This window comes from Rhinolophus hipposideros, assembly GCF_964194185.1.
Source record: "Rhinolophus hipposideros genome assembly, chromosome: 16".
Classification (NCBI taxonomy): domain Eukaryota; kingdom Metazoa; phylum Chordata; class Mammalia; order Chiroptera; family Rhinolophidae; genus Rhinolophus; species Rhinolophus hipposideros.
Window position 1 is genome coordinate 38,419,964 of NC_138062.1, and position 12,524 is coordinate 38,432,487.

General features: G+C 40.3%; 1 protein-coding gene across 1 annotated transcript in view; it reads left to right on the forward strand.

The window, feature by feature from the left end:
* The window catches only part of LOC308509617 (uncharacterized protein), a 44,606-nt gene extending 38,133 nt beyond the window's left edge, over positions 1 to 6,473 (forward strand). The window contains exons 3-5 of the mRNA XM_081077859.1: positions 2,014 to 2,140; positions 2,343 to 2,403; positions 2,804 to 6,473. Coding sequence (XP_080933985.1) covers positions 2,014 to 2,140; positions 2,343 to 2,403; positions 2,804 to 4,559 — 1,944 coding nt within the window. The 3' untranslated portion in view covers positions 4,560 to 6,473. The remainder of the gene's footprint in view (positions 1 to 2,013; positions 2,141 to 2,342; positions 2,404 to 2,803) is intronic.
* The last annotated feature ends 6,051 nt before the right edge of the window (positions 6,474 to 12,524 follow it).

The window sequence follows — 12,524 nt, forward strand, 5'->3', positions numbered from 1 at the left end:
AAGATGTTGAGTGATTCCTCAGACTTATTTGTGATATTTTAAAGATACATTAAAAGTCATGTATTAAAAAGAAATAAAACTATAAAGATTATACTCTACTCTCTTCTTACCTGTATGATTTCTGATAGGAACTGACTTAATCCTAATCTTTGTTTCTCTATAACTTAAGTTGTTTTTTTCCCCTTTGGCTTCTTTCAATATATTATTTGTGTCTTTGATTTTTGTCTACAGTGAATATGAAATACTTGGTTGTGCATTTTTGTTGTTTTCATATTTAGTGATCTCTGAGCTTCCTGGATCTAGACTGTGTCATTTATCATTAATTTTAGGAAAACTTGTATGATTGTTACTTTACTGTTTCTCCTGTTCCTTTTCTTTCTTTTCCTTTAAGTATTCTCATGATGTTTATTTAAGTTTTCTGTTCAAAGAAGGTTGTCCTAGGACTCATGGATATTGTGTTATCTTTTTTGTTCTTTTTTCTTTGCATTAGACTTTCTGAGATATACCTTTTTTTTTTTTTAAGTACAGTCCATGTTAAGAACAGAGTATTGGGGCTATATTTCAAAATGCCGTGTTTATTTTCTCTTTCACAAGTTTGAAGACACCAAGTCGCCATGTGACCTAAATTATCTGATAGATCTAAAAAGAGTTCATTTCAAGGTTTTTGCTTTTTTATTGTAGTGTTGGAAATAACAGATTCTAAGTTAATTAAATGCCAGACCATACACTGGAAATCTCTGACTTCAGTTTTTGATGATTGACTGCTAACAACTTTAAAGCCTTATCCGTCCTCCTTCCCCTATGCCCCACATCTGTACAAGGTGATAAGAGAGCCTTAGTGCTTCCTTCTTTGTGGTGGCAAGGGATTGAATACACACAAGCTCCTGCCCTTATGTGTGAACCCTCACTCTAGCCTAAGAAATTCATGCACTTTTTTTGCTCTCCTAAGCTATTTCATCCCTTCCTGAGGGGCCTGCTTACTATCCTGAGGCCTCAGTTATGGAATCAATAACCCCTTTCATACCTTAGGGGCCGAGTGTGGTATCATCAGCTGAGGGATTGCCATGCTCATGGTCTGAGTTCTCATGTTCCTTTACTCCAGGGGGGAACTTGGAAATGACAGAAGAAAGGAGGGTATTATCTAGATACACAAATTCTTACCTTGTGTTACAGTTGCCTACAGTACCCAGTATAGTAACATGCTATACCATATAGACTGGGTGTGATAGGCTATACCACATAGGTTTGTTGAAGTATACTCGACATGTTCCCCAATGGTGAAATTGCCTAACAATGCATATCTTATAACATATCCTCATAGATAAGTGCTCCTGACTGTACCTCTCTAGCCCATAATATTGGACAGCTAGAGAAACAAAGAACCGAGTCTGTAATAAATATTCCACAAGGAAAAAGCAGTGCTTGTCTATGAGAATATTGTCATTCATCCAGCAGCATCTGATGACTTTTAATGGCCTGGGGAACTTTAGGATGATATGGCCAGCTGGACCTTGCTAAAACTGGCATTGTCATAGGCCTTCTGGACTCTCGTATTTGGTGATGGCAATAGAACAAAAAGCTTTTAGTCTTTAGTATGTATTTATTCACTGAAACCTTATGCAGATTTGACCCTCTGCCTCATGGAGTGCTGTAAATAATAAGGGAGAAGATGAAAAATTTTTTCACATGGAATTGGTCATCTTAAAATGATAGTTTGTTTCATTTTCATAGCATTTGTGTCTGTTCCAACATGCTGTGAACCCTGCCTTTAGAAGAATTACATAAAATATAGTATGATCATGGTAAAAATGTGTACATAATTTCCATGTTTTCATGATGGTATTAAATTTATGAGGAAGTAATTGTGGACAGAGTGTAAGTTTCTAATAACCAGTCATAGGATAAATGTTTGGAAATGAGAGAGTCATATGTAACCTTCCTGTAAATGGAGTATAGATGTCCAGTGCAGTCAGTCTTGTGAATTTTACTATACACTTATTTGTGGTGTTTTAGGACTCAGTGGCCTTTGAGGATGTGGCTGTGACCTTCACCCTGGAGGAGTGGGCTCTGCTGGATCCTTCACAGAAGAAACTCTACAGAGATGTGATGCGGGAAACTTTCAGGAACCTGGACTCACTAGGTAAGGATGACAAGTTACCTTCACTTTGTCAATTAGAAGACAAGTGTTTCTTACCCATTAACATTTTTCTAACGTGTAATGTGGGAAGGGAGGCCATTGGTCAATAAACTGGGCATGGTCACAGCTCATCATAGAACTAGAATGTATGATTTTTATAAAATTTCTAATACTTTGGAATCATATTTCTTGGTCTGCATTTTAGGGAAAAAGTGGGACGATCATGACATGGAAGAACAGTACAAAAGCCAGGGGAGAACACGAAGGTGAGTCACACAATAGAAAGCAGTATCTCAGGTGAGAAACCTGTTATGCTATGGAATTTTAAAAAGAATCAACCAAAACTACTTGTGTTTCAAATTAATTACTTTCAGGAATTTTTCACCAAATTGTTTTCTTATATATGACATAAATGTTCAGTGTTTGCAAAATAGTTTACATGGAATAATTTACATTAATAAAGCCAAATGTGAATGTCACTGTTTTGATAATAGCAAGGCTGAAGCTGTCTTCCAGAGCATTTCAGTGTATTCAATGTCCAACAATTTAGACAAGGCAGAAAACGTATACTTTGCTGTAAATCATTAAAATGCAGTTCGAATATTCTAATAAATATAAAATCATTAACAAAGAAATCATTAATATTGTGCTTTTTGTTTTTTATAGATGTCATACGGTAGAGAGACTCCGCGAAGGGAAAGAGAGTAGTCAATGTGGAAAAAACTTCAGCCTTATTGCAAATCTCAATCTGAAAAACAAAACTCTTCCTGGAGTAAAACCATGGGAACACAGTGTGTGTGAAAAGGTCTTCACACTTGAATCATCACATAATAGGGACATCAGATGTCACACTGGACACAAGCCCTCTGAGTATCAGAAATATGGAGAGAAGCCATATAAATGTAACATATGTGGGAGAGCCTTCAATTATATTCAGTTTTCTGAAACACATGAAAGAAATCCCAATGGAGATAAATCGTATAAATGTGAGGAATGTGGGAAAGCCTTCATGTGCCTCAAAAGCCCTCAAAGAGACATGAGTACGCATACTGCAGATGCTCCTTATAAATGTAAGGTGTGTGGGAAAACCTTTACTTCTTCAACTTCACTTCAAATATGTGAAAGAACCCACACAGGAGAGAAGCCCTATCAATGTAAACTCTGTGGAAAAGCCTTCCGATATTATAAAAGTTTTCAAAGGCATGAAAGAAATCACCCTGGAGAGAAACCCTATGAATGTAAAAAATGTAATAAAGCCTTCAGATATCCCAGTCATCTTCAAATACATGCAAGAACTCACACTGAAGAGAAACCCTATGAATGTAAGGAATGTGGAAAATCCTTTAGATCATACAGTTCTTTACAACCACACGAAATGACTCATACAGGAGAGAAACCCTATGAATGTAAGGAATGTGGAAAAGCCTTCAGATATTACAGTTCCTTACAAATACATGAAAGGTCTCACACTGGAGAGAAACCCTATGAGTGTAAAAAATGTAATAAAGCATTCAGTGCTCCCAGTTGTCTTCGAAAACATGAAAGAATTCACACTGCAGACAAACCCTATGAATGTAAGGAATGTGGGAAAGCTTTCAGATTTTACAGTTCCTTACAAACACATGAAAGGACACACACAGGAGAGAAACCCTATGAATGTAAGCAATGTGGAAAAGCCTTGAGATATTATAGTTCCTTACAAATACATGAAAGGATACACACAGGAGAGAAACCGTATGAATGTAAGGAATGTGGAAATGCATTCAGATGTAACAGTTTCTTAAAAATACATAAAAAATCTCACACTGGAGAGAAACCCTATGAATGTGAAAAATGTAGTAAAGTATTCAGTACTCCTAGTAACCTGCGAATACATGAAAGAACTCATACTGCAGAGAAACCCTATGAATGTAAGGAGTGTGGAAAAGCCTTCAGATATTATCGTTCCTTACAAACACACGCGAGGACTCACACAGGAGAGAAACCCTATGAATGTAAACATTGTGGTAAAGCCTTCATTTGTCGCACCACCATTCAAAGACACATGAAAATGCATACTGGAAACACACCTTATCAATGTAAGGAATGTGGGAAAGCATTCACCTGCCTTAGTTTGTATCAAAGACATGAGAGGACTCACACTGGAGAGAAACCCTATGACTGTAAACAATGTGGTAAAGCCTACAGAGATCACAGTTCCTTACAAAGACACGAAAGGACTCACACTGGAGAAAAACCCTATGAATGTAAGGAATGTGGAAAAGCTTTCGTTTGTAACAAAATTTTTCGAATACACATGATGAGAGTGCACACTGCAGAAAAACCATATAAATGTGAAGAATGTGGGAAAGCCTTCAGTCATCCCTATTCTTTTCGAAGGCATGAAAGGACTCACTGGATAAAAACTCATGAATGTAAATAGTGTGCAAAGACTTCAGTTGGCTCACATCCTTACATGTGAAGACTACCACAGAAAAGAACTAAAAATGTAAATAATACGAGAAAGATTGACGTAAGTTAATGTAGTTACAATGTCCTAGAAAACTTTCAAGATTAAAGGGTTGTTATTAAAATTGTAAATTAATTGTGTTTACCAGGTTTCTTTCTTTAAGTGCATCATTGGACGTGGAATTTTTACCACAACAGACCCTTGAAAAATGCAGGGATTAGAGGTACCTACTGCCCACACAGTCGAAAATTTGTATATAACTTAAGCCAGTCCTCTGCATAAATGAATACTAAGCTGAAGATCAAAAATATAGTTGACCCTTGGACAGTACAAGTTTGAAACTGCACAGGTCCATGTTTTAAATTCCATGTAAAAGTGGACCTGTGCATTTCAAACTCGTGGTGTTCAACATTAATTATAATTAATTTTAGAAATAAATATTGAGGTGAAATAATTCTGCAAGCTGTCTTTCAACAATGGCATAACATAAATAGGTAGTGATTTTTCATTAAATCAGTTAATAATATCGTCTACATTTTTTAAATCTCTTTTTAAATTTGCCTCTTTATGTTTTGAAACCTATTAGATCCATTGGTAAATTCAAGTTTATTTCCAATATGAATTAGGTTTAATTTTTTTATGATGCTTTATTTGTTTTGTGTTAAGGGGCCATTGAAAATATTTGTTGGGATTTTCCTACTGGTTTTGTGACAGTTCCTAGATGTCCCTATTCCATTATATATTTTCTCCCTTTCTTACTGACAAAGCTCCTTTTGTGGAGTGATGGGTATTAGACACTTTTTCCATTTTCCATTCTAATAAACAGTTGGAATAAATATTTAAGTATATCAAGTTTTTGAAAGATTTTAGTTTCATGTGAATTACTATTTTCATATTTGGGTCTTTGTTTTTTGTTTTTTCTTCTGACTGACATTGGTGAATATCTTTTTATTTAAGAAGAGCAATGTGATAGGCCAAAAAAAAAAGTGAAAGAGAGCTGGAAATATCACCCCTGTGGGTAATGTTAGGAGCTAGATTTTCCATAACCTATTCTCTTTTTGGTTCCATATTCTAAATTACCAATACTAAGATAGAGCGCTTGAATTGCCAGGCTAGTACCCCTACCTGGTGGCATTTTGGGTGCAGCCCCCCATGGGCTAACTTACAGCACTCACCGTCTCCCCCCCCATCCCAGTATACAATTGCAGGTGACGCTATGCGGTTCCAGCAGCTTTCTCGTATTGCTACCCTGGGATGGGGAAAAAGCCCCATAGGCACAGAGTAAGGCCAGCGGTAGTGAGTATCTGCATTTTACAGCTTTGCCTCTGTCCGCGGACTGCTCCATGTGAAGATTTATTATGGGTGGTTGTGGGTCAGCAGCTCCAAGGTGGCCAACTGTTATAACTGCATTGCTGTGCTGTTATCTTCTCATGTTGCTGGTGTCAACCAACCTGGGTGACTCTCCCCCCTTTTAGAGACCAACATTGGCCCCTCAGTATGTACAGTGCGATTATTTCCACTTTCAGTCCCACAGAAGTGTTCCATCTTAATTGGGAGTGGCAATTTTATAGGCTCCCAATCTCCAGCTTCTATCAGGAAGGCTAGGGATTTGGGTTTGTTCCAGATGGGTGGTGGCAGGTCACAACATCCAGAACTACGATAGGAAAGGGTGGGGCCAAAGGGTCCACCACCAGTAAAAGATTTTAATGAAATTGTTCCAATAGTAACACCCAATGGAAATTGAACTCCTCCTACTATCCTGCTTGTTGTGTCTTGTAATTTAAAGGGTGCCCCTCACTTATGACCAGAAATCAGGAATACTGGAAGTCCTCCTTTCCTGTGATTAACTGTAAAGATTCCCCCAAAAGACAGAGATAAACACATGTGCATCTTTCCAGTTGTTCAGTCTTTTCTGTATATAATATGTGACCTTGAATTTGAACCTGCGGATCTGGGACTTGAGACCTCCCACTGACTTAAGCCACAGATATTTGTGATGTTTTTTTTGTGTTTAACATTATTTGAGAGGATTTTAAATATGTACATGTGGCCACGCAGCAGCCTACCCGTTTGTCTCCTTGTACTTGCCCCCAAAGAAAGGAGAGTCTGTGAGATGGATCCTTTCAGAAACTTTGCTTCACCTTTGTGTTTGCACCTTATGTCTCCCTGTTTGGCCCCAGAAAGATGGCTGGTCAGCCAATGACGAGTAAGATTCCCCACGAGGGGGACAACTCAAGCCAGTCGCAGTCGAGTGGGGACCAACAGGGGAACCCACGGAGTTCGTATATGTGGGCACAGCCCCCCACCTTCCCCAGGCTAGGAAAGCCTCTGCCTCTGTGACTGCATTCCTTCCCAAAACCTGCAAGGGAAGAGATTCAATGATGTGCTCTCCATCTATTCATAAGCATAAAGGTTTTGTCCATTGGGGAAGTACAAACATCCTGAGACGGTTCAGCTGCCTGCAGGCAAGGGTGATTGGCTTGAATCAGTTTCCTATTATAGTGGATGGAATTCACAGATCTTGAGATTGACAAGCTTTATCTCCTTTGCTTCCCCACCTAACTAATAAAAGCTAATGTGTTGGCCCGATTAGGTACCACAGCCCAGTCTTTGAGGCTGCCAGTCATTTGGCCCCCCACACCTAAACTCTATTCATGGCTACCATCTTTTCTCAACCCTGCGCCACCCTCCTCGCTCCCCACAACCCTCATCATGCTGGACGCAACATATACACTTACATATTTTAAATTTTAACGTTGTCGGCCTTTTTTGTGCTGCCATTCAGGTTGGTGCCATACAGTGTATACCCCATTCAACCACGGAGTTCCTCCCAATTAGAGCAAGTTACGTTCATCTGCACCATTCTAACCCATCCTGAGTTTATGCTCTGAGTAGGGTGAAAACTATGCATGTCCAGTGTGACTTCTCAGTGGAAACCCCAAAAAGATCTATGAGTATTTAGAAAGTAATCATCCAAGGAATAATTGAGGTGAGCTGCAGACAGATTGTATCATTTTTAGTACTACCCTAATTTTCTGTAAGAGGAGATAAGGGAAATGCGAATGTCTTTATAGTAGAAGTAGCTGGTAGCTTTTTGTTTCAAATATCCACAAATCCCTATGGCCCACTTCCTGTTCACATATGCTTGGACTTCCTGCACATGCTACTGAAGAAGGGCAATGGAAAGTAACTGCCCTGAGTTTTCAGGAGCAAAGGAGATGCAATCACTTCCTTTTTTTTTTTTTTTTTAGTGTTGACTTTGGATGAAAAGGGGTTCTATGGAAAATAACCTCACAGCATGATCTGATCATAAATCCCTAACTGGGAAAGTCTTGGTGGGTCGTCACTCCCCAGGCACGTAACTTTTAGTAAAAGGTTTATCTTTGCCTTAAGCAAGCCTTGTCCATTGTTTCTGTGCATCTAGGTTAACACACCTTTGAACTAAGCTTTACCACCCTCATTGACAGCATGTAATCTTGTTAACTATTCTGTAATTCAGTCCCCACTGTTAGCTCAGCTACAGGCATGGTTGAAGTGGCCAGGAGCCAAGTCATACCCCTCTGCCAAGTCAGACCCCTCTTCGCATGATGGAAACTGGGGCCCCTGGCGTTTCCCCAAAAAGGCAGCAGACCTTTGGTGCGATAAACAACTCCGGATGCAGCCGCTCACACCGGATCTGCACTGGGGGGGCCTGCCCATCTGCCACCTCAGTCAGCCAACCCTCACTCCCAAAATTGCATATATGCCTCCCTCACTCTGCCCTGGGCGCGACTTCACCAGCCCAGTCTGTGGACCGGTGAACCTCGCCCAGGGGCACTGAATAAAGCACTCACCCTTCTCAACCCGTCTGACCCTCTTAGCCTCATTATCTCCCTGCAAGCCTTACACCCACTTTGCTTTCTCCCACTCCATGTAATCTTCTTTACATGCCTTCCTTAATTTCAAGTGCATAAAAGAAACTGCGAGATTGTCATTCTCCTGAACATTTGAGATCTTCCTTCATACCATTAACATCAGTTTGGCTCATAAACGCTTGTAAAATTCTCAGCAGGTTTGGATGTTCTTACGTCGGCGTGATGTATGCATTGGAGGGGTTTGGCAGAAATGGGCACCACAAGAGTATTCTTTTGAGGTTATGGAGTGTTCTCCATCTTTTGGTGGTAGTGTTACTATGCATTTGTGAAAACTCACAACTACGTATACTTAAAACAGTATGTATCTATATTCAAAATAATAGAAAACAAGCAAAAATGTTCTTTGTTCCAGGAGAATGTTAAGTAAGCTCTTCTGAACCTTGATTTTTCCCCGCTTCTCCCCCAACTCCGAGTCAAGCCGTTGTTCACAAATCTAGCTGTAGAGGGTGCAGCTCACTGGAGTATGTGGGAATCCAACGGCTACCTAGGTGTTAGGAACACAGTGCTCCAACCACCTGAGCCACTGGGCTGCCCCTGAACCTTGATTTTTATGTGTTCCACTCTCCTTTCCACAACTGTAGGATCCTTCTTGGGAAGAATTAAAAGACTGCGAAGAAGGACTCAGTCCCATCAGGCCTTTCTTGCAGCTCTATCTTAACAGAAAACACTCTAGAGTTGCACCTTCCTCATCTCATGCACATAACGAGTGAAGTGAGAGAGCTCCCAGGTCTGTCTGTGAGTTTAAATCAGGCTCCTCAGACAGACCTCTGGATGTAATGTGGTTCTGAAACAAAGGCATATCCCAGTTTTCTCCAGGTGGAAACGAATTCATGGGCATTAGCATTATGTCTTTGCATGGCAGTCCTGGGACCATTTCCAGCTGTATTTTCCCAGCTCAAGCCTACCATTTTCCTGGCTGCTGGCAAACATCCTAAGAAATCCACACCTGTCCTACTCCAATAAATTTCTCTGCAGCCCACCCGGGGGTTTTGAGCTGAGACGGTGGAAGAAACAGTAGTAGAACCTTGTCATGGGCACAGGCCCCTCAGCTTCAACAACCCAGCCGTCTCATAATTACTTTCTCTACTAAGTACTTAAAAATTAACCAACTTTGAGTGAGAAAACAGGAGCTCCAGAATTTGATCAATAGTCACTCCATTAGTGTCTCCCTCTTCAGACTCCTATACCACAGAGGCTTTAGCATCTGCTTCTCGTGCCTCCCAGAGTCTCTAAATCACCCATCATGGCCATAACATGCCAAGGATATACTGGTGCAAGAAGCTGACAACAGACACAGTCTTTCTGGAAATACAGCCTCTCACTGGCCCTGACCTGGTGGATGATCCAATGTACCCAGCTAGCCATGTTTTCCTTGGGTCATGAGTCAGGACCCCTCAGGCTTGCTTCACCACAGAGGCCTCCTCATTGAAAAGATTTTGGTACCCACAGGATAGAGCCAAAAATCGGAGTTCTGGTGTATCCCACCTCCAGTGTATTTCCCAGTCCTCTGATGGATGTATTCGTCCTGGAGAATATCACCCATTTCCTAGACACATTGGCCATTTGGGGAAGTCCTTTGAGATCATATGTGTGACCAGGAGAATTCATATACTTACGGACAGTGTTGTGCCACCAAGACACCTAATGGACTCCAGTACAGAGGTGCTACATTCTGTCCCCAGATCAAACAAGCCATCTGGACAAAAACTGCACACACGCATCAGCTCAGTTAGTCAAATTCTGGCACTCATGCTAGCAGTACAGGATGCCCTGGCCAAGAGTCAATATCATCTGCACTTTCTCCAGATCCTTTGGCCGTTGTCAGTGATCTTGCTGTCTGATCCCAGCAGAGGAAACAGGAATCTTTTCATTCAAGGTTGTCCCCTTTGGGATAAATGATTCTGATTATGTTGCTCAGAATTACCCAAATACAAAGTATTATTCCTAACCCTTCACATATTAAACTTTAATCTTAAGATGCTCATTTCAACCCTCAGAGTGGTAAGTTGATTTGATCATAAGAGATAAATTCATGCTGAAACCTAATGGTGTTAACCTTGGCCTTGTGAGCCCACATAATGTAAAATAATTGAGGAGCCTCTGCCCTAAAGGTCTAGGCAGAAGCAAAGGAATTCCCTCCTCCTTTCCCATGGCTAATTTAGTGACTGGCCAGTGCTCCTGATATAAGAAAACACACTTCTAGTAATATAATCAATTAACTTAATTCCCAGGATGAGGAAGGCGTCCCTGTAGCTCTTTTCAATATATTTTATAGGGCTCCTTACCCCCTCTGTGGGCTATTCTCTATGATCAGACCATGTTATATACTCATATAGACATATTACTTATCCTATCTGAAGCCAAAATGCAGGATGCCCCATGACATTATGATGTGAACCACTCATTTCTCCAAATATACAACACTGGGCTCTTCACAAAGTGTGTAATGGAACTTACATCTCTCTCAGGACCTCAGCCTGTAGCCCTATTAGAAGCCAGAATGGCTTACTTAAACAAATCTTGCTACCTTCTAAATGGGTCTTTGGTCTTTCAAGACATAGATTCCACCCCCAGTCTTTAGGGCCCACTTCTTTGTGCTGATGGCACTTTATAGGTAGAGACCTTTCTCATTTCTGTCAAAATGGCCACTCTCCCAGGTCTTTGGTTAAATGGAATAGTGTCCATGACCCACTATTCTTATATCCAACTCCTGGGTCTTCCTCCTAACATCACCCGTAGTTGGTACCCTCGATACCAGTTTTTTATTTGCAGCACCCACCTTCAAAACACCCTGTGGCCCATCTCAACACAAATGTGCTGCTTTCCTACCAATTGCACTCGCTTGTCACTGGCACTGCTATCATGTCATTCAATAATCTCACGTCGTTAATGCCAGTCAAGAAATATCCAAACACTGAAAACCCATGCAGCAGACAGTTCATGTGTTAGAGGTTTTCTATGAAGGAAAACTCCCTGGCAGCTATGGTCACTGATGATCGCTTTGGTTTGGAATATTTGTTGGTCAGCAGGGAGCACTGACAAGGGGCTGCTTGCTGCATGTGGGTAAACCATGCAAAGTGCCACCAATAACTCCACAGTGAGGCAACTAATTACAAATGAACCACAAATTAAATAAAGTTAACAATAACAAACAATGACAGTCATAAAATAATTGAACAGACCTCTGGAACCCTACCGACATATTTTCCTGGATCTCTCCAGCATTCTGGGATGGCTGGATTAAATTTCATTCGAGGTTTCTCCTACTGAATTGTAAGTTCGTTTTGATTTTCACATGGCCTTTAAAATTCATATTCAAACAATTGAATATTCAAATTCATTTAAATAAGATGGGATATCATTCTGTCAACATCTGGACTGAACTTAAATGAAGACACTGACTCTGTTTTGATGTTTAACTGTTAATGAGATTTAGATACCTGCTCTCCTCGATGGGTCCATGATGGGTAACTAAACTAGAATGTTGACACATGCCCCAGGTTTAGGTAGAAACCCCAAATATGTCCTGATTACAGGGTAAAAGCAAGGAATTTTCAAGATGCAAACCACTTGAGTTATTTATAAAAATTTCCTCTTGGTGCTAGCAAGCTTAAGCTAGTCTTGGCTATACATGCTTGGTTACTGATTCTATCTCTAGGCAGAAATCTGTACTCATCAGTCCTTATGATTAGGATGTTTATTCACTGTGGTTCAGCCCAGTTCAAAAGTTCAAGGAACAAGATGTGCAAAGCAGTTCCTCTGAAATGGAAAATCTGTCTCCATTTAAAAACACTTCTTTTATGTTAACTTTCTCATTTCCCCCTTTTTTTTAGTTTGGTGGTAGATTTGAGCAATCTTTCCTAAAGTTCTAGACAAATTTCTAGACACATATATTTTATTTGTGCCAACATCCTACCATAGAAATAAAATGCTCAAAAATCTCATTTCTTCAGTTTCAGAAACACCACCAGACAATTCTTGTAATCTGTGATGTAAATTGATGGGTGATATCCAATGTTGAGTC